At 46.2% G+C, this 20,077-nt stretch overlaps 1 protein-coding gene across 1 annotated transcript in view; it reads left to right on the top strand.

Moving 5' to 3' along the window:
* The window catches only part of bent (projectin protein bent), a 76,492-nt gene that overhangs the window by 41,659 nt on the left and 14,756 nt on the right, over positions 1-20,077 (top strand). Inside the window, exons 38-63 of the mRNA XM_043426772.1 lie at positions 278-425; positions 515-751; positions 832-968; positions 5,793-5,918; positions 6,011-6,155; positions 6,252-6,391; positions 6,472-6,616; positions 6,858-6,999; positions 7,088-7,212; positions 7,342-7,695; positions 7,824-8,339; positions 8,440-9,030; positions 9,194-9,499; positions 9,574-9,876; positions 9,953-10,237; positions 10,347-10,658; positions 10,754-11,059; positions 11,144-11,425; positions 11,605-15,450; positions 15,534-15,836; positions 15,939-16,220; positions 16,300-16,599; positions 16,689-16,991; positions 17,100-17,558; positions 17,764-17,886; positions 17,976-20,048. Of these exons, the coding sequence (XP_043282707.1) occupies positions 278-425; positions 515-751; positions 832-968; positions 5,793-5,918; positions 6,011-6,155; positions 6,252-6,391; positions 6,472-6,616; positions 6,858-6,999; positions 7,088-7,212; positions 7,342-7,695; positions 7,824-8,339; positions 8,440-9,030; positions 9,194-9,499; positions 9,574-9,876; positions 9,953-10,237; positions 10,347-10,658; positions 10,754-11,059; positions 11,144-11,425; positions 11,605-15,450; positions 15,534-15,836; positions 15,939-16,220; positions 16,300-16,599; positions 16,689-16,991; positions 17,100-17,558; positions 17,764-17,886; positions 17,976-20,048 (12,289 nt within the window). The remainder of the gene's footprint in view (positions 1-277; positions 426-514; positions 752-831; positions 969-5,792; positions 5,919-6,010; positions 6,156-6,251; positions 6,392-6,471; positions 6,617-6,857; positions 7,000-7,087; positions 7,213-7,341; positions 7,696-7,823; positions 8,340-8,439; positions 9,031-9,193; positions 9,500-9,573; positions 9,877-9,952; positions 10,238-10,346; positions 10,659-10,753; positions 11,060-11,143; positions 11,426-11,604; positions 15,451-15,533; positions 15,837-15,938; positions 16,221-16,299; positions 16,600-16,688; positions 16,992-17,099; positions 17,559-17,763; positions 17,887-17,975; positions 20,049-20,077) is intronic.

The following is a 20,077-nucleotide window of genomic DNA, read 5'->3' as shown; positions in this document are numbered from 1 at the left end:
AAATTTCTAAGAACAAAATTTTGAATAAATTTTCATCTCTCGACACCGTCGTCGATTTCTTTCTTATTTCTTTTCACTCGATTTTCGAGCCTCTTTCTTATTGACCGGCAGGTAAGCTTTCAACGTCGAGAGTCATCGCGTCCTTTTTGCACATGCGTTCATAGAAACGAGAGTTTTGGAGAAAAAATGTTTCATCAAATAGAGCGAGCTTCTTTATTTTCCACTTACGTTTTCGTGGTTACTAACTCGCCGGTTTTCTGTTCGATGCTTGGCGCAGCGACGTCGTCCGAGCACGGACGTCAGGAGACCCAGCGTGGCGGACCTTGAGAATAAAATCAACCAGCCTAGCACACCACTCCGAGATGTCGGATCCGCAGGACCACCGTCCATCGTCGATGTCCAGGAGTCCTACTCCGCAGTCGAGGGTAAACATACCGATTTTTTCATCCTCCCTGATCAGAGTCGTTTGACGAAAAGATTTTATAATAATGATTTTGTCTCCCGATCGTTGCAGACTCGACGGCGTACCTCACCGTTCAGGTCGAAGGTAACCCCGCACCGACTTTCAAATTCTACAAGGGCATGACCGAAATTATCGAGGGCGGTAGATTCAAGTTTCTCACTGACACCGAGACGAACACGATCACCCTCTGCATGAGGAAGACGAAGCCGAACGATGAGGGCACTTACAAAATCGTCGTCAGCAACATCCACGGCGAGGATTCTGCGGAAATGCAATTATACGTTTCCGGTTAGCGCCTTTTTCACCTTTGCCAACTTTCCTATCTTCGACGTCACGAAATTTATAATCTTTATTGATTCTCGCGACAGACGCCAGTGGCATGGACTTCCGTGCCATGTTGAAGAAACGAAAGTACCAAAAATGGGCTCGCGACGACAGCGAAGCACCGAAGGTCGATCTCAAAGAAACCGAGAAACCTATGCCCGCCCTGAAGAAAGTCGAGAGAGTACGTATCCCATTTATCATCATTTTTATCTTTTAAAAGTATCGAACTGCGACGCAGTTCCTTCCAATTGATTGTCAAAAGCCTACAGGTCGTCATCGCAACTTTTCGACGATTCTTTTCTCAAAATTGAAAACAAAAAATCCACTTTTATCAAGCCTATGTAAGTTATCGACAAGTAAGTGTCAATGTCGAATTACGAGTTCGATTGATCCTTGTTTTTACACCCGTAGAGAGTGTCTCGTCGATTTAATTCCGCCGTGAATGCGTGCAGAGTCGATGGATCACGAAATTCGTAAGAGAAAAGTCTTCAGCGACGATTCTTCTGGATTCCTCCATTTGCGAAGTGTCGATTGATCGGTGTCGGACAATTTGTCACTCGGATTCTCCGACGCTGATCAATGGCTCACGAATCCCAGAAAAACAAGCGTCGCAACTTTCATCCCGGGGATTTCGTCGTCCAAAGGCTCTGTGCAGCTTGTGCGTAATTTTTGGGACGAACTGTGCGAAACTCGCACCTATAAATCGTCGTAAACTTCGTATTATTTTTGAACAATGATCCATGTGAGTTTTGTCTTGATATTTATTCGTTGGGTGATTCGTCAACGTGATTAACGAGAGCGTTTGACACGAGGATATTGAAAGAACGATGGGAAGGGGGGGAGCACGAACGTGACTAATATTTTGGTGAATGTTATTTGGCACGTTTGGTGCGCGCGATCCATTGTTTGTGTATCGGAAAATCTGGCACACGCGTAACGTCTCGGTATCGGTGCACTTCGTTATTCAACAGGGTATTACACCTTTCTTTGAAAACTCTTCCATTCTGAGATCGAGAGCCAGTAGAATTTTTATTTTCATTTCACAAGACCGAAGAGAGTCTTGGAAACTATTTTTTATTTGTCGTTTTGAATTTTCGCACGGAAATTCTAGCCGCCGTGCTCTTTCGGCTTGTGACGTCACTCCGTAGTGAATATTTTGTACTTTCTGCTTTCGCAAAGCCGCGTGTCTTCCATGATGCGACTTTGATAAAATAAACGATAAAATGAGATGAAATGAAAAAAAACAAAAGAATAAATTAAATGAACAACAAAATAAAAATGACACTAAAGTTTGCAACGTCCAACGAAATGATCTGAAAAAACTCTCCAACAATTCCAGTAATTCTTCAATTCTGTTTTACCTGCCTCTTGCAATTTTTAGTTACTCAGTCTACACCAATGATTCGTGAAATAATAAAAATTGGCGGTGCACTACAAATGCTATTTTCGTTGCAAACTTCAGCGTCGTAAATAAAAAAAAAAAGTCCACAAACGTGATAATAACTTGTAAAATTTCAAAACAACACGGAGCGCACGACAAAAATCTAGATCGTTTACAATCGGAGTGACGTCACGTTGGAATCCAATACGGCCGATGATGGCTTTTTAGATATTTGAAAAACAGATGAAAAAAGACGATCTTTAAAATCGAGTTACAAAATTTACATTGCATTTTTGTGAATAAGTATTGACCTTTCTCCTTTACTTTTTATGAAATCTCTCATAAACATGAATTTTTATATTTTTTTTTTTTTTACATGCCGTATAAAATAACCTATTTATATCATCGAATTACTGGGCTAAGAAAAAAACGAATTTCAGCACTTTTCATCCACGTGATTGAGCCTTATAATTTTGTTTTATTCATTTAAATCTCGTGGCGAGTCTCAGAATATTGGAAAAACGATTTTTACTCTGTTTTATTGATTATTATTGATATTTTGATGGCTGCTTCGCCTCATTCTCTTGCCCATTATTCGTGTACGAATCCGCAGTCCTTGCCTCCGGGTGCCGAGGGTCTCGAACTCCATGGGAAGAGCTGGTATCAAGATGGCGAAGAGATCGTCATCTTGAGCGAGGGGGAGGCTGATCGTCGCATACCCTTAGGCAGAAAAGGCTCGGCTAATTGGAGTTGGCTAAAGGTCTCGAATTACAATAACCAATCGTCCTAGCTCCTCGATCGATTCTTTTATCAAATTTATGTTTTACGAATTTTGTGAAAATTCCAAAGATGAGTCTCCACTTTCAATATTTCCATTTCCTTGACAGAAATATTTTTTTATTTGTACGAGCAGAGACGTTACACGATTCAACAACGAGTTTGCACTCGTGGACATTTCTCTAGTCCGATTGTCACGAATCATTTTCGTTCTATTCTCGTTCGATCGTGAGTCTTTAACCCTGTGCCAATTGTTTTTGTACTTTTTTATTTTTCTTTCACGTCTCGTCCGCACGATCACCTTTGCACCAGTGACCTTGTTTTTTGTTTTTTTTTTCCATCTCAGCCACGATGTATCGAGATTTATTATTTCTGTATAAGAAAACGTTGATTGATGCGGATGAAATACTGATTTTCGATGCAGCGAACCGTGCCTTGGGAAGTCACGCTAATACAGTCGTTTTTGCGACAAAAATTTATCTCCTTTCAGAACCGTAATGCAATCGTATGTACGAAATATTAAAACGATCGAACTCAGGGAAATGTCGATGAAATAAATTCCGGAGGCTCATCAATTCGGCGATTAATTAATCGGAAGATGCTCCCGCGAAAAACTGAAGAATCTTCGGTCAATTTTTTCCTCCCTCGCGCCCACACTGAAATTGTTCTCTCTTGTTTTTTCTTTATTCTTTTTAACTCTCTTTCGTAATGATTAATATGACGTATGAATGTTTATGTGCGCGTGTACGTATTCACCGGGACTTTTGGACACGGGACAGGACGTTTTCGAGATACAACGAAGACCGAGCTTGCAGGAGTTGATAAAAGATTGGCCGACTCTAGTGGTCCGAGCGAAAGAGAAGGTTCGGAATAAATCAGATTTCGAGAGGCATTTAAGTGAAAACGCACAAGGACAGCATTCCTTTTTTTGGCTTTTTTTCAATTTTTTTCTTTCTGTACCATGATGAAAAAAAAAAAACGTAACAAACAAACGACATGAATTGAGCCGATTGCGAGAACGAGAATTTTTTTTTTCGTATTAGAAGTTTTGGGCCCCAAACACCTGTTCGGTTTCAGGCTGCTTTTGTGGCTTGCTCGCGAGGCCTCGATACAATCTCGAGGTCCTTCGTACGAGGGAAACTCGTCTACTTGTTCCAACCTCTCTGCAAACCCTTCCGCCGAAACAGCAGCGACTGAGAGAAGCTAAGATCAGGCGCGTCGGGAGCAGTAATTTGCCGATGGAACACAAAAATCGAGCGAAACGAGTCTCCAATTTTTATCTTCTTTTCCCACAGCCACTACGAGAATCATCGTTTCTATTCCACTCCAAACGACACTGACATTCTCACACAAATATTATTTCATGCTCATTCCATTCCCAAAGCCCTTTCTTCAACGAGATAAACGATTATTGAAATTGGCGGGGATTTCTTATTTCTAGAGTAGTGGATCTCGTAGGCCCTCACTCGCCGAGTTAATACCCGACTGGCCGATTCTTCATCACTTCGTCAAGATGGAGGTTGGAGGCATGCACGCAAATGCGCTATGAACATTAAACTGTACTGTGCAGCCTCGCAAATCTTTCCACACGTGACAAACATGAACAATTTTCAATTAATTTTCATTCGTTGTTGCACGTTTCTTGTTGGAGCCACTGGAACCAACACAACAATCTTTCGATCTTCTTCTTCTTCATTCATGCCTCGTTATCATCTTTCTTCTTCATTATTCATTACCTCGAAGGACAACAAAAAATAACTTGTACGGATCAGAAGAAATAGTTTTACTTTGAAAAACCTTTTTTGTAAAATTTCGATAACTTTGACTTGTTCGCACACAATTATTTATACGAATCGGGACACAATCGTTTCCATCGGCTGATTATTGTTGCGCAGAAAATGAGTAAAATCAATTTTATCGGACACCCGAAAATTCAACTCTTCTCGGTGTCGCTCTCGTTATTTTTCTTCTTCTTCTTCTTTTTTTTCAATCGTTCCTGAACGAATATCGCCGAGTTTTGGAGATTTGTAGCGAATTATTTATCGCGTAGGTGTCGCCGCATCCCGTATCTAAAGTTGCAACCGCTTTCGCACGCAATCTTTGATTTTTCATCACGTTTTTTTCCTCCAAAATTGATTTCCGTAGTGAAAACAAGTAAATGAAATATTTTGTTTATGGAAATCCGCGTACTTTGGCTGCGACAAAGAATCGCGGAGTTTCTCTCGCCGTCAAGTTTTTTTGTTTTCTTCTTTTATTTCATTTTCATTGATCCACGTAATGAAGCCTCAAACCCAATTGTTTAAACTCTGGCTCTCGTCTAACAGCATCGAGCATGGGTATCTTAGGACGCCTCGATCATTTAGGTACTCGATCGACCGGCCACGTGTTTTTTTTCCGTTTCTTTTTCCTTTTTATTGTCTGAAAGTGCATTTTTTCGAATTTTTTCGCGATTTTTTCGACCGCGTCTTTTTTTCGCACTCCCCAGGAATTTTTTATCCACATTTTCCTCAGCTCTACTCTTTTTCACGATCAACGATCGACGGTTTTGTTTCTCAGTGTCGCCGCATACACGGATTTTTTTGGAAACGCGTTTTTTCTCTCTCGTGCGACGCAGAGATTGCGCACTTTTTGACGTTTTCTTTTTTCTTTTCTTTTCTTTTCTTTTTTTTTTACCTTTTTTCAGCCCACACAGGTGCAGATTTTTCTTCGAATTTTTCGAAACGATTCTCGTTACGGGGTCGTCGAATATCCAACGTGATATTCAGCATTTTTCTGCCTCTTTCTCCTCTTTTCGTTTTCACTAATTTCAATCTTTTTTCGTTCTTTTGTGCTCCTCGTCGGTACCAGAAAGCGGAAACATTCGGAAAACCACTGATCGACCAGTACGCCAAAGAGGGCAAAGACAAGAAAGTCACCTTCGAAGCGATATTCTCGAAACCGAACTGCAAACCGAAATGGTTCTTCCGCAAAGACGTGAGTATTATTACCCATTTTTCCTTTTTATCGAAAAATACGTTTTTGTAAAGCTCATTCGAACCGCCCCCGTTAAATATCTTTTTGCGCAGGAACTCTTCCCATCGGCGAAATACAAATTCAAAAACGAGGAGGACAATTACCAGCTGATTATCGTTGGACCGAAGGTCGAGGATGCTGGAAAATACACGATAGAAATCAGCGGAATTTCCTGCACTGCAATACTCACGGTCGATGGTAAATTTCTTTAAAAAATCACTCAAAAGTCCCTTTTGTCAATGGGGAGAAAAAATAAGGGGCAGCTTTGAATTTTCTTCCATTCTTTTCTCTCAGAACCCGATCCCTCGTACACTTTCACAAAACCGTTGTCCAAGAAGACAAGCGGTTTCGACGAACACGAGGCCTACATGGAATGCACAGTCAGCTCGAACATGGCCATAGTTTCTTGGTACAAGGGAAAAACGAAGCTCGAAGTGAGTCCAGCTCTTTTCTCCGATTCTCCATTTTTCTCGTCCATCGCTTCTTGTACTCACTATTTAAATTTGATCGTCAGGACGGCGACGTCTACAGCATCTCGAAAGACATGTCCGGCATCTGTCGACTGACCCTTAAAAATGCGAAAATCGAAGACAGCGGCGAGTACTCGTGCAAGATTAGCAAGCAAACGGACAAAACCGAAACGGTGCTCACGATAATCGGTGAGAACGAGTGGTTCCTAAATATTTATTCCAAATTTAGTCGTTCGTCGAAAAAAAAAGGAATCTTTTTGTTTTATAATGGCAATGAAATTGAAAAATAATATAAGAATTCGTGTGCGCTTCCAATCGATCGGAAATTCTGTCGTAAGTTAAAAAAAAAAAAACGATTTTTCATGTCAAAAACTTAATGAAGTGGGAGCTTGAAAGATTTTTTGAAAACGAAAATTTCAATGACTTTCAGAGTACCCGTACAAATTCGTCAAAGTGCTAAAGTCCCAACAGCTCGTGGAAAAAGAAACGGTGACGATGCTGTGCGAGCTCGACGACGAGAAGGGCCAGGTCAAGTGGTTCAAGGGCGATCAAGAAATAACCGCTGACAAACGGTACGATATTCCACCATTTGGTTAATTTGGATTTCTGAGGAAATCAATAAATGCATTTGATTGAGACAAAATGAAAAATTTTCTCCAGGGTGCAAATCAAGGTCGAAGGCCGCAAGAGGAAATTGATCATCAAAGATGCCAAAGTCACCGATGCCGGGCAGTACTCGTGCGTGAGCAATGCCGACAAAACGGAGGCCGAGATCGTCATCAACTGTGAGTGGATTGAAAAAATTTACGATCTACAATAGGAAGCAAACCAATATTCGTCACTATTGAATTTGGCGGTAAAACGATTGGGGAAAAAATAAAGTTAATTATCATTTGTTCTGTTTGCTGGATCAGACGCAAACCGTTTCAACAAGAAGCTCAAAGACACGGTTGCGGTCGAACGCGAAAAATTGGTCCTCGATGTTGAGCTGCAGGATCAAACGGCCTCGGCCGAATGGCTCTTCAACGGCAAGCCCATTGAGCCGAACGATCGCATCGAGATCAAGAATTTGGGTGGTGGCAAACATCATCTCGTTTTCAACAAACTTGAAATGGAGGACGACGGTGAAATAACATGCACGAGCGGTGAATTGAGCAGCAGTTGCAAACTCACTGTCAAAAAGGGCGAGAGCAAGCCGATTCCTGATATCCCCGACAAGGTCGAGGGCCCTTGCTCAGCGCCACTTATTTTCATCATACCTTTCAAGGGTAAGATTCTGTCAATTTATTTTCCATTCGATTATTTATTAACGCGAATAGTGCAATATTTGGCCTTAAATAAATTTCGAATTATTGGGAGATGTAAAAATTCAATGTTTTCGTTTTGAATCTCATAGTGGAAGGAACAAAACAGACGCCGGTGGAGGCAAAACTCATGAAAGATGGCAAAGTGTTGCCACTGAAGGACGTCGAGGTCGTCGTCGGGGAGGACAAAATAACGTACAGAATAAAGAAACCAACGAGAGAACAGTCGGGAATTTATCAAGTGAAAATATCGAACGGTCAAGGCGAAGAGATTAAGGACGTTAATATCGTGATGCAGGATGTTCCATCACCACCGAGAGACGTCGATGTCACCGAAATATTTGCGACGTCTTGCGTCGTGTCGTTCAAAGCATCGGCCGACGATGGTGGTTCTCCGATTCTCAAATATCTTATCGAACGTCTTGACATGAGCTTGAAATCTCAATGGGACGGCGTTGGCGAAATAAAATCCGGAGAAAAATACAGCTACAAGGTCGAAGACCTCGTTGCCAAAAAACAATATAAATTTCGCATTGTCGCTGTCAATAAACTTGGCAACAGTGAACCTGCGCTCTTCGGCAAACCTGTACTCGCCAAAGATCCTTGGGGTGAGTTGGATTTTCGTAATTGAACGTTTTCTCCTCCAGAAAGCGATATTTCCATTGCGTCATTAATTTTTTATAAAAAAAATTTGAAAAAACATTCCAGACGAGCCTGGAAAACCAACGGGCGTGGAGACGACGGATTGGGACGTTGATCACGCGGACCTGAAATGGGTGAAGCCGGAAAATGACGGTGGAGCACCGATCACCGGTTACATCATCGAGTACAAAGACAAATTTGGAAAAGAGTGGGTAAAGGGAAAAGAGATCGAGGGTGACGTTACCCAAGGAACGATCGACGGTCTGAAGGAAGGTGTGCAATACGAATTCCGCATTCGAGCGGTGAACAAGGGTGGAGCTGGAGAACCATCGGACGCGACGAAGCCCATCATCGCGAAATGTCGGTTCGTGAAGCCTTTCATCGTCGGCGATCAACTAACCAATCTCGTCGTCAAGAAGGGCCAAGTCATCAAGTACGACATCAAATTCGGCGGTGAACCGGAGCCGGAGGTTCACTGGTTCTTGGGAGAAAAAGAAATTGTTCAGGACGCAGCCGAGAGGATTACCATCGACAAATATGAGAGAAACAGCGTTTTGACTATCCGCAAAACGACCAGACCTGATTCTGGAAAATACAAACTTGTTTTGACCAACAGTTCCGGAACTTGCGAAAGCCTCGCTGATGTCGTTGTGCTCGGTGAGATTGATCGATCATTTTATTTCGTTTCCTATCATTTCCTAATTCAATTTAATTTTTTAAAGTCCATGAATCTCCTTTGACAATCAAACATTTTAATTTTAATTTGGGAATAAAATTTCATCGATGGCTCGTCAACTCATTCAAATAAATCGCTTCACAGATAAACCAACACCACCGAGGGGACCTCTGCAGGTGGAAGAAGTTCGTGCCGACCACGTGACCGTCAAATGGAAGAGACCATCGGACGACGGTGGTACCGATATTACCGGTTATGTCCTTGAGAAAATGGACGCTGATACGGGACGTTGGATCCCAGCCGGTGAAGTCGGACCGGACAAAGACAGTTTCACTTTCAGTGGTTTGACTCCCAATAAGAAATACAAGTTCAGAGTCAAGGCTGTAAACAAGGAGGGCGAATCGGAGCCACTCGTAACCGATGAGTCCATTTTAGCCAAGAATCCTTACGGTGAGTTTATTTTTCGATTTTTTGAACCTTCGTTCATGAAAAATCATTGAAATCTGGCCTGTTTTGTTGCTCAGATGAACCGGACAAGCCCGGCAAACCGGAAATCTTCGACTACGACAACATGAGCGTATCCCTGAGGTGGGCGAAACCCGAAAAGGATGGTGGCCGACCCATAACTCACTATACCGTGGAAATGAAGGACAAATTCTCCCCTGATTGGGTCGAGGTTGCCAAAACGACTGACGCTAATCCAGAAATAAAAGTCGAGGGACTGAAAGAAAAAATGGTCTACCAATTCCGTGTTCGCGCTCACAACAAAGCTGGACCATCCCAACCCAGCGAGCCTACTGATAATCATATCTGCAAACACCGCAATCGTATGTACAAATCATTCGGATTTCCAGAAGCAACAATAGATCGATCAACTTGATCATATTCAAATTGTCATTATAGTGAAACCGAGAATCGATCGAACAAATTTGAAATCCGTCATCATCAAGGCCGGCCGCACCCACAAGTGGTCTGTGGACGTGATCGGTGAGCCACCGCCAACAACGAGCTGGATTTGGCGAGATAATATTCCTCTGACGACCACCGAGCGTATCAAGATCGACAACGTCGACTATCACACCGATTTTACAATTGTGAATGCTGTCCGCAAAGATACTGGCAAATACACGCTGAAAGCTGAAAATGTTAATGGCAGTGACGAGGAGTCCGTCGAGCTTACCGTTCTCGGTTCGTAATGAATTTCATCATTTCTGATACATCAATTTTTTTTTAAACCCAGAAGTTGTGCTTCATCAACTTTCGACAGAGTTTAAACGAATTTCATTCGCCTTTGCAGGAAGACCAGACGCCCCGAAAGGACCGTTGGTCGTTTCGGACGTGACGAATACAACGGCCAAAGTGAAATGGGAAAAACCAGAGGATGACGGTGGCGTACCGATCAAGGAATATGAGATCGAGAAAATGGACACGAAAACCGGAAAATGGGTTCGCGTTGGCAAAGTTCCTGGAGACTCGCCGAACACCGAATTCCAAATCACTGGTCTCAATCCGGGCAGTGAATATCTTTTCCGAGTCACCGCGATCAACGACGAGGGCGACTCGGAACCGTTGACCAGCGAGCGCCCGGTCATCGCTAAAAACCCGTTCGGTAAATTTCATTCGAAAAAGCTTCATTTTATTGGCACTAATTTTTGTCAACATTCGATTCTTTTTTGCTTATTGATTGAGAAAATTGATTTTCAGACGAGCCTCACGCTCCGGGGACTCCAGTAGTAACGGACTACGACAACGAGTCTGTGAGCCTCCAGTGGACGGCGCCAGATTTCGATGGTGGCTCGCCGATCGAAAAGTACATTATCGAGAAGAAAGATCGGTACAAACCGGACTGGGAAAAAGCAATGGAAATTCCAGCGACGGGCGAATTGGCCGCGAAAGTTATGGGGTTGAAGGATCGTGGAGAATATCAATTCAGAGTTATCGCTGTTAACAAAGCAGGACCATCACCGCCTTCGGACGCCTCGAAGATGCAAATGGTCAAGCACAAAGCACGTGAGTAATGAAAAAAAAAAACAAAAATTTCATTACCGAAATTTCGAGCATTGTTTTAAATGTCCCACCGTTTTTGTTTTACAGTCAAACCGAGAATCGACAGAACGAACTTGAAGCCGATAATCGTAAGGGCCGGAAAACCCATAAAGTACGATATCGACGTCAGGGGTGAACCTCCTCCAGAAATAACGTGGTACAGGGCGAACGAACTCGTCAAGTCCGGTGGCAACATCAACATCGAGAATGTTGATTACAATACTAAACTCTCCATCACCGACAGTGTACGAAAGAACACGGGAGTTTGGAAAATCAAAGCTGTCAATGCATCCGGCGAGGACGAGGCCGAGGTCGAGGTCACGGTACTCTGTAAGTACTCGAACCGCAGTTCCCAATCATTTTTTAAAACCCTTCTTGGTCACGTAGGCTCCGAAAAAATTTGAATGTCCTCTCAGCGAAGCAGATCAGTTTCAAAATCTACGAATTCAAGACTTTTTCAAAGTCATTTCATCGACACAGGTTTAATTTGATTTTTTTTTGCAATTCAGCTGCGCCTGGCAAGCCAAAGGGCCCCCTCAAAGTATCAGACGTCACGAAGAACGGTCTGAAACTGAAGTGGGAAAAGCCAGAGGACGACGGTGGCAAGCCGATAACGGGATACCAAGTAGAAAAATTGGACAAATCAACGGGCCGTTGGGTTCCTGTGGGCCGTACGAACGACACAGAGATGGACGTGAAAGGATTGACGGAAGGTCACGAGTACGAGTTCCGAGTGAAGGCGTTGAACGAAGAGGGCGAGTCGGAGCCACTGACGACCGAGGGTGGCGTCGTAGCGAAGAACCCTTTCGACGTTGCTGGACGTCCGGGTGTCCCAGAATTCGAAGACTGGGACGTTGACCGCGTCGACCTTAAATGGACACCGCCGAAGGACACCGGAGGTGTTCCGATAACGGGCTACATAATTGAGAAAAAAGAGAAATTTTCGACTCATTGGGAGGAAGCAGTGGTGACCGATTCAGGAGAGCCGAAAGGCCGCGTAACCGGTCTCAAGAAAGGCTCGACTTATCAATTCCGGGTGCGCGCAGTAAACAAAGCGGGACCATCGGAGCCTAGCGATCCGACGAAGCCACACGTCGCGAAAGCACGATTCTTGAAACCTCACATCAATCGCGACAAGCTTCAAACTGTAAAAGTACGCGCGAGCCAACACGTGAAATTGGACGTTGACGTTGAGGGCGAACCGCCTCCAACGATCACGTGGACTTTCCGCACTCAGACACTATCCAACACGCCCAACTGCAAGATCGAGAATGAGGACTACAATACTAAGCTGATGTTGTCCCACACGACTCGTAAAGATACAGGAAAGTATACGATCAAAGCAGTGAACGATTCGGGCGAGGATGAGGCCGACGTCGAGATCATAATCCTCGACAAACCCGGAAAACCCGAAGGTCCTCTCGAAGTCCTAGACGTGCACAAGGAAGGCTGCAAACTCAAGTGGAACAAGCCGAAGGACGACGGAGGTTTGCCGTTGTCGAGTTACGTCATCGAGAAAATGGACGCCACCAGTGGACGCTGGGTCCCAGCCGGGATTTGCGATCCTGACAAAACAGAGCACGTTCTCACGGGTCTGGAGCCGGGACACAAGTACGAATTCCGTGTTAAAGCCGTCAACGAGGAAGGAGAGTCCGAACCATTGGCTACCGACAGTGCAGTGATCGCGAAGAATCCTTACGACGCACCGGGTGCGCCCGGCTTACCGGAAATCATCGACTGGTCCGAAAACACCGTCACCCTGAAGTGGGAACCGCCCATCAGAGACGGTGGCGCCCCCATCACTGGTTACATCCTCGAGATGAAGGAGAAATTCGGTACGAGTTACGTCAAGGCCGCAGAAACGACTGGGCCGAAATGCCAAGGTCTTGTGCCGCGCTTGGTCGAAGGGAATCAGTACCAATTCCGTGTGAGAGCAGTGAACAAAGCGGGACCTGGTGAACCCAGCGAAGCGACCAATCCGCACACCGCAAAGGCAAGGTTCCTCAAGCCTCACATCGATCGTACGAATCTTCAAGCAATCGTCGTCAGGGTTGGTTTAACCGTCAATCTCGACATCAATATAATCGGAGAACCAGCGCCGACGGTGACCTGGACTCTGAACGAGACCGAGCTCAAAACCGACGACACTTATCGCATCGACAATATCGATTACAACACGAAGTTCTTTATTATGAAAGCAAAACGTAATCTGACAGGTAAATATGTGATCAGAGCGAAGAACGAGGTCGGCGAAGACGAGGCTGAAATAGATATAACCGTGCTTGGAAAGCCCAGCAAGCCGAAGGGTCCTCTGGATGTTTCTAACGTTACGAAACACGGTTGCAAACTCAAGTGGAAGAGACCCGAAGACGACGGTGGTTCGCCGATCGAGTACTACGAAATCGAAAAACTCGACCCGCTCTCAGGAGCGTGGATCTCGTGTGCACGAGCCACCGAACCGGAAGCCAATATCACCGGTTTACTCGAGGGCAAACCCTACAAATTCCGCGTCAAAGCTGTCAACAAGGAAGGAGAGTCCGAGGAATTGGAAGCCGACAAATCGATCATTGCTAAGAATCCGTTCAACGAACCCGACAAACCAGGTCGCCCACAGATCAAAGATTGGGATCGTGACTTCGTCGACCTCGAATGGACCCCACCCGTCGACGACGGCGGTGCTCCCATCGAGAAATACATCATTCAAATGCGCGACAAAGATGGAAGGCAGTGGGTCGACGCTGCGATGGTCGTTGGCGATCGCACCAATGCTAAAGTCACCGAAGGAATAGAGCCGAATCACGAGTACGAGTTCCGAGTTGTCGCCGTCAACAAAGCCGGTCCCAGCGATCCCAGCGATACGTCGAAGAGCGTCGTCGCTAAACCAAGATTCCTGGCGCCTCGCATCGACCGCAAAAATCTGCAGAAGAAGATACTCCGCGTGGGACAGGTTTTGAGACTGGAGGCTGATATCCAGGGCGAACCACCACCATCCGTAACTTGGGCGTGCAACGGAACAGTCCTCAAGAGCGTCGATCGGTTGACCATCGAAAACGAGGAATACCACACGCTCTTCGTTCTGAATAAACTCAAGCGCATCGATGCCGGAACCTACAAGGTGACTGCGAAGAACGACAGCGGTACCGACGAGGTCGAGATCGAAGTGCAAATTCTCAGCAAGCCCAGCAAGCCCAAAGGACCGCTGGACGTTTCGAACGTCACTGCTGAAGGCTGCAAACTCAAATGGAACAAACCGGATGACGACGGTGGTGAACCGGTCGATCATTACGTCATCGAAAGGATGGACGTCGATACCGGACGTTGGGTCCCGTGTGGCACGAGTAAAACACCAGAAGCCGAAATAACAGGCTTGAACGAGGGCAAAGATTATCAGTTCAGAGTGAAAGCGGTCAACGCCGAAGGCGAATCGGAACCCCTCGAGACCGACGTGCCAACAACGGCGAAAAATCCATTCAGAGAACCTGATGCACCTGGAAAACCAGAATTGCGTGACTGGGACAAACGTCACGTGGATCTCAAGTGGAAAGCGCCGAAGAACGACGGCGGCGCACCCATCGAAAAATACATCATTGAGAAAAAGGACGCTTATGGGAAATGGACGAAAGCTGCTGAGGTACCGGGCGATCAGACCCAAGGAACCGTCGAAGATCTCACCGAAGGCCAAAAATACCAATTCCGTATTAAAGCTGTGAACAAGGGTGGCGTTGGTGCAGCGAGTGATCCCAGCGATGTTCTCACTGCCAAAGATCGTTATGCCGCCCCAAGGATCGATCGTACCAATCTACGCGACTTGACTATCAAAGCTGGAAATCACATACGGCTCGATGTCAAAGTCAGCGGCGAACCTCCACCATCGAAGGTCTGGTATCTCAACAAAGTCAAGCAAGAAGATCGTGATATCATTACCATCGAGGTTGACAGTTATAGAACCAAGTTCATGGTCTCCGCTGCCACGAGAGCGCACTGCGGTACTCTCACACTGAAAGCTGAAAATGACTCGGGCAAAGATGAAGCCTCCATTGAAATCCTCGTTCTTGATAAGCCCAGCAAACCCGAAGGTCCCCTCAAAGTTACCGACGTCCACAAGGAGGGCTGCAATCTCAAGTGGAATCCTCCGCTCGACGATGGTGGCGTTCCCCTCGAACATTATGTCATCGAAAAAATGGACACCGAAACTGGTCGTTGGGTTCCGGTTGGGCGAACCAAGGACACCAATTTCGAGGTTGAGAACCTTGTGCCTGGACAAGAATACAAATTCCGCGTTGCCGCTGTCAATGCTGAAGGCGAATCGGAACCCCTGGTTACCGATACCAGCATCATCGCCAAAAATCCGTTCGGTGAGACTTATTTTTCTTTGCAAATTTATCTCTGAATATTTCAAAGCAATTTTGTCTAACGATCCTCGAATACTGTTCTTCAGACGAACCTGGTCCACCTGGTCGCCCCGAGCCCACTGACTGGGACAAGGATCACGTTGACTTAAGATGGACCCCACCGTTGAAGGACGGTGGATCTCCAATCACTGGTTACGTGATTGAGAAACGGGAGAAGGGCTCACCGCGCTGGGTCAAAGCCGGTGAGGCCGGTCCCGACGATTGCAAGGGTCGCGCTGAAAATCTAGACGAAGGTGCGGAATACGAGTTCCGTGTTCGGGCCGTCAACGCCGCAGGTCCCGGTGAACCTTCGGACGCTAGCAAATCGATCGTAGCCAAGAGTCGCAAGGGTAAATATTACTTTTCCATTGGTACGAGGCGAGCCGTCATCGACGATTCGTTTATTCTGATCAAAATGTAAAAAAAAAAAAAAACATTTTTTATCTACCCAGTTCCACCAAAGATCGACCGACGCAATCTTCGGGACGTCCAAGTTCGCGAGGGCGAACGTTTCCATTTCGACGTTAAAGTCACGGGTGAACCAGCTCCCGACGTCACTTGGGTCATTGATGAAAAGAGCGTGCAAGTCACGACTCATCGAAGAATCGTCAACGAACCTAACAATACCAAGTTCTACAACGATAGAGCGGAACGCAAAGACACCGGAATTTATAAGATCACCGCGGTCAATCAGTACGGTACTGATACCGCCGAGGTCGAGGTCATTGTTGTCTGTGAGTACTCAAACTCTATAAGCGTTGAAAATTAAAAAAAATTGTACTCACTTTTGACCATTTCGAAATCGCATTACAGCGAAACCTGGCAAGCCGGAAGGCCCTCTCGACGTTTCCGATATTCACAAGGACGGATGTACCCTCAAATGGAAGAAGCCCAAAGACGATGGTGGCGAACCCATCGAGTGTTATCTCGTGGAAAAATATGATCCGGATACTGGTGTTTGGTTGCCCGTTGGTAAAACGGTTGGACCGGAAATGAAGGTCGAAGGATTAACGCCCGGCCACGAATACAAATTCCGTGTTAAAGCGATTAACAGCGAAGGGGAGTCCGAACCGCTGGAGACTTATGGCTCCATTATCGCGAGAGATCCGTTCAGTAAGCTTCAATTGAATTTCCCACTCACTGAAAAAAATGAGCATTTATTTAAAAACGCGCGTTTATTTTATAATTATTTTTCATCACAGCCGTACCAGATCCTCCTGGAATACCAGAGCCGACCGATTGGACAGCTCATCAAGTCGATCTGGCCTGGAAAGAGCCATTCTCTGACGGTGGTTCGCCCATAACTGGTTACATAATTGAGAAGAAAGATAAATACAGCACACTTTGGGAGAAAGCTCTCGAGACAAACACACCAAAGCCTCAAGCTTTGATAACCGGTTTGATAGAAGGAAACGAGTATCAGTTCCGAGTGATCGCGGTAAATAAGGCTGGACAATCGGAGCCTGGAGAGTGCAGCAAGACCTTCCTCGCTAAGCCACGTTATCGTAAGTTTCAAAGGAACGAATTGACACACCAAATTCCGAGCATTTTCGTATGAATTAAAAATATTCCAAAGATGGGCTCATTTCATCATGTTTTTTCGTCCCTTCCAGTCGCTCCAAAGATCGATCGTAGACATCTTCATGACGTAACACTCTCAGCCGGTTCAACGCTTAAATTCGATGCGAATATAATCGGTGAGCCTCCGCCACACGTGGACTGGCGTTGCGGACCGATCCCATTATCGAATAGCAAGACCGTGTCGATCGATAATCCACCGTATCAGACAAGACTGGTCGTTCGTCCAGTAGCGAGAGGCGACACGGGAGAATATTTGGTCGTTGCGACCAACTCGTCGGGCAAAGACAGCGTTACCGTCAACGTCATCGTCACCGATAAACCAACGGCACCCGAAGGCCCAATCGAGATCTCGGACGTCCACAAAGAGGGATGCAAACTCAAGTGGAAACGTCCGCTCGACGACGGTGGTACTCCTATCGAGTATTATCAGGTCGACAAATTGGATCCTGATACCGGTTGCTGGGTTCCTTGTGGACGCTCCCCTGACCCGAGTAAGATTTTCCTTTGTTTCCATTTACTCCACTTTTTCGCTCCTGACACAACGGAATTGTGAATTCCACGAAGATAAATCCATTCGTCTTTATAATAACCGAAAAATTTGAACTTTTCTGTCAACCCAAGTTCTTTTCCATGCTTTTTTTTTTTTTTTTGGAGAATTAGAGGAATAAACACTGAATTTCTGCTGGACTATTGCAGATATCGACGTCACCGGTTTAACGCCTGGAAAAGAGTACAAATTCCGTGTAGCAGCGGTGAACGCTGAAGGAGAATCTGAGCCCTTGGTGGCCGAAGAGTCGATCATTGCCAAGAATCCATTTGGTAAGAGCGAGGCTGCCGATTGGCGCCGCTTCTATAATTAACAAATCAATTTGTTTTTATTTCTCGCTATATCGTTTGCTTGTAAACAGATGAGCCAGGAAAGCCGGGAGATTTGAAGGCAACCGATTGGGACAAGGACCACGTGGATCTCAAATGGAAAGCACCAACCGAGGACGGTGGTTCACCGATAACCGGTTACATAGTCGAGAAAAAAGACAAATATGGCGAATGGGAAAAAGCGCTGGAAGTTCCAGCCGATATGACGTTCGCAACGGTTCCGGATTTGATCGAGGGTCAACCTTACGAATTCCGTGTGAGAGCGGTGAACGCGGCAGGACCCGGTGAACCGTCGAACGCGACACCAACGATCATTGCGAAACCACGTAATCTAGCGCCAAAGATCGATCGTACGAATCTTGAGAATATTAAGATCAAGGCAGGACAAAACTTCGGTTTCGATGTCAAGGTGATCGGGGAACCCCCACCAACGACGAGCTGGCAACTGTCCAATCGCGATGTAAGAACGAGCGATCGCGTTAAAGTCAAACACGTTGATTATGCTACGAGCCTTCACGTGCGAATGGCGACGAGAGCAGAGTCCGGCAGATACACGATATTCGCGGAAAATTCAAGCGGCGAAGATACCGCCGAGGTGACAGTTATCGTTTTGGACAAACCCGCAGCACCGGAAGGACCTTTGAGAGCGTCCGATGTCCACGCCGAAGGATGCACCCTCAAGTGGAATCCTCCGCTGGACGATGGTGGACAACCGATCGAATCTTACATCGTCGAGAAGATGGATGAGGCTACGGGCCGCTGGGTCCCAGCGGGTGAGACCGACGGGCCCGAAACCGCATTGGCCATCGATGGTTTGATACCCGGACACAAGTACAAATTCCGTGTACGAGCCGTCAATAAACAAGGCAAATCGGAGCCTCTGACGATGTCCCAAGCGATCGAGGCGAAAAATCCATTCGACGAACCCGGCAAACCTGGTACGCCGTTCATCAAGGATTACGACCGCGATTTCGTCGAGCTTCAGTGGGAAAGACCCGTGGAAGACGGTGGCTCACCGATCACTGGTTACGTCATAGAAAAGCGCGACAAATTCAGCCCGACTTGGGAAAAAGCTGCCGAAATCGAGGGTGACGTCAAAACTGGAAAAGTGCCCGATTTGATCGAAGGCACGCAGTACGAATTCCGTGTCAGAGCGGTAAACAAAGCCGGACCCGGTGAACCGTCCGATGCGACGAGACCTCATGTCGCGAGACCCAAGAATCTCCCACCGAAGATCGATCGGAAATATATGCTCGACGTGAAAATTCGAGCCGGAGGATTCTTCGACTTCGATGTTCCCGTTATCGGCGAACCGCCTCCACAGAAAACATGGGACCTCAAAGGTGTCACGATCGGTAACAGCGATCGCATCAAAATCACCAACACCGATTACAATACCAAAGTACGATACATGGATGCGCACCGTTCGGATTCCGGGGTGTACACGCTCACAGCTAAGAACATTAACGGCACGGATACCGCGACCTTAAACGTGACCGTTCTCGATGTGCCGTCGCCTCCCGAAGGTCCTCTCAAAGCCGACAACGTCACCAAAAACGGCTGCACCCTCACGTGGCGAATGCCCAAGGACGACGGTGGCTCTGAAATTCTTCATTACGCCGTCGAGAAAATGGATGCCGAAAGTATGCGTTGGGTGCCCGTCGCCGAAGCTGAAAGTTGCACGTGCAGAGTCAACCATCTCATCGAAGGTCACGATTACACCTTCCGCGTACGAGCCGTTAACAAACAGGGAGAATCAGCTCCGCTCACCGGAATCGATGAAATCACGGCGAAAGATCCGTTCGGCAAACCCGAAAAACCCGGACAACCAATCGCCACCGATTGGGACAAAGATCACGTTGACCTTGAGTGGACTCCACCGAAGAGAGACGGCGGATCCCCCATCACCGGATACATCATCGAGAAGAGACCACGTTTTGGACAATGGGAAAAAGCTGCTGAAATTACCGGCACTTTGTGCAGCGGACGCGTACCTGACCTCACCGAAGGACAGGAATACGAGTTCAGGGTCATCGCTGTCAACAAGGGCGGTCCCGGCGATCCGTCTGAAGCGTCAGCCCCGGTTATTGCTAAACCACGATTCCGTAAGTTCACGTTCCAAAAGTGTGCTTTC

The sequence above is a fragment of the Venturia canescens genome, chromosome 8 (assembly GCF_019457755.1).
Source record: "Venturia canescens isolate UGA chromosome 8, ASM1945775v1, whole genome shotgun sequence".
NCBI lineage: Eukaryota > Metazoa > Arthropoda > Insecta > Hymenoptera > Ichneumonidae > Venturia > Venturia canescens.
This window is presented reverse-complemented; position numbering and strand designations above follow the sequence as displayed.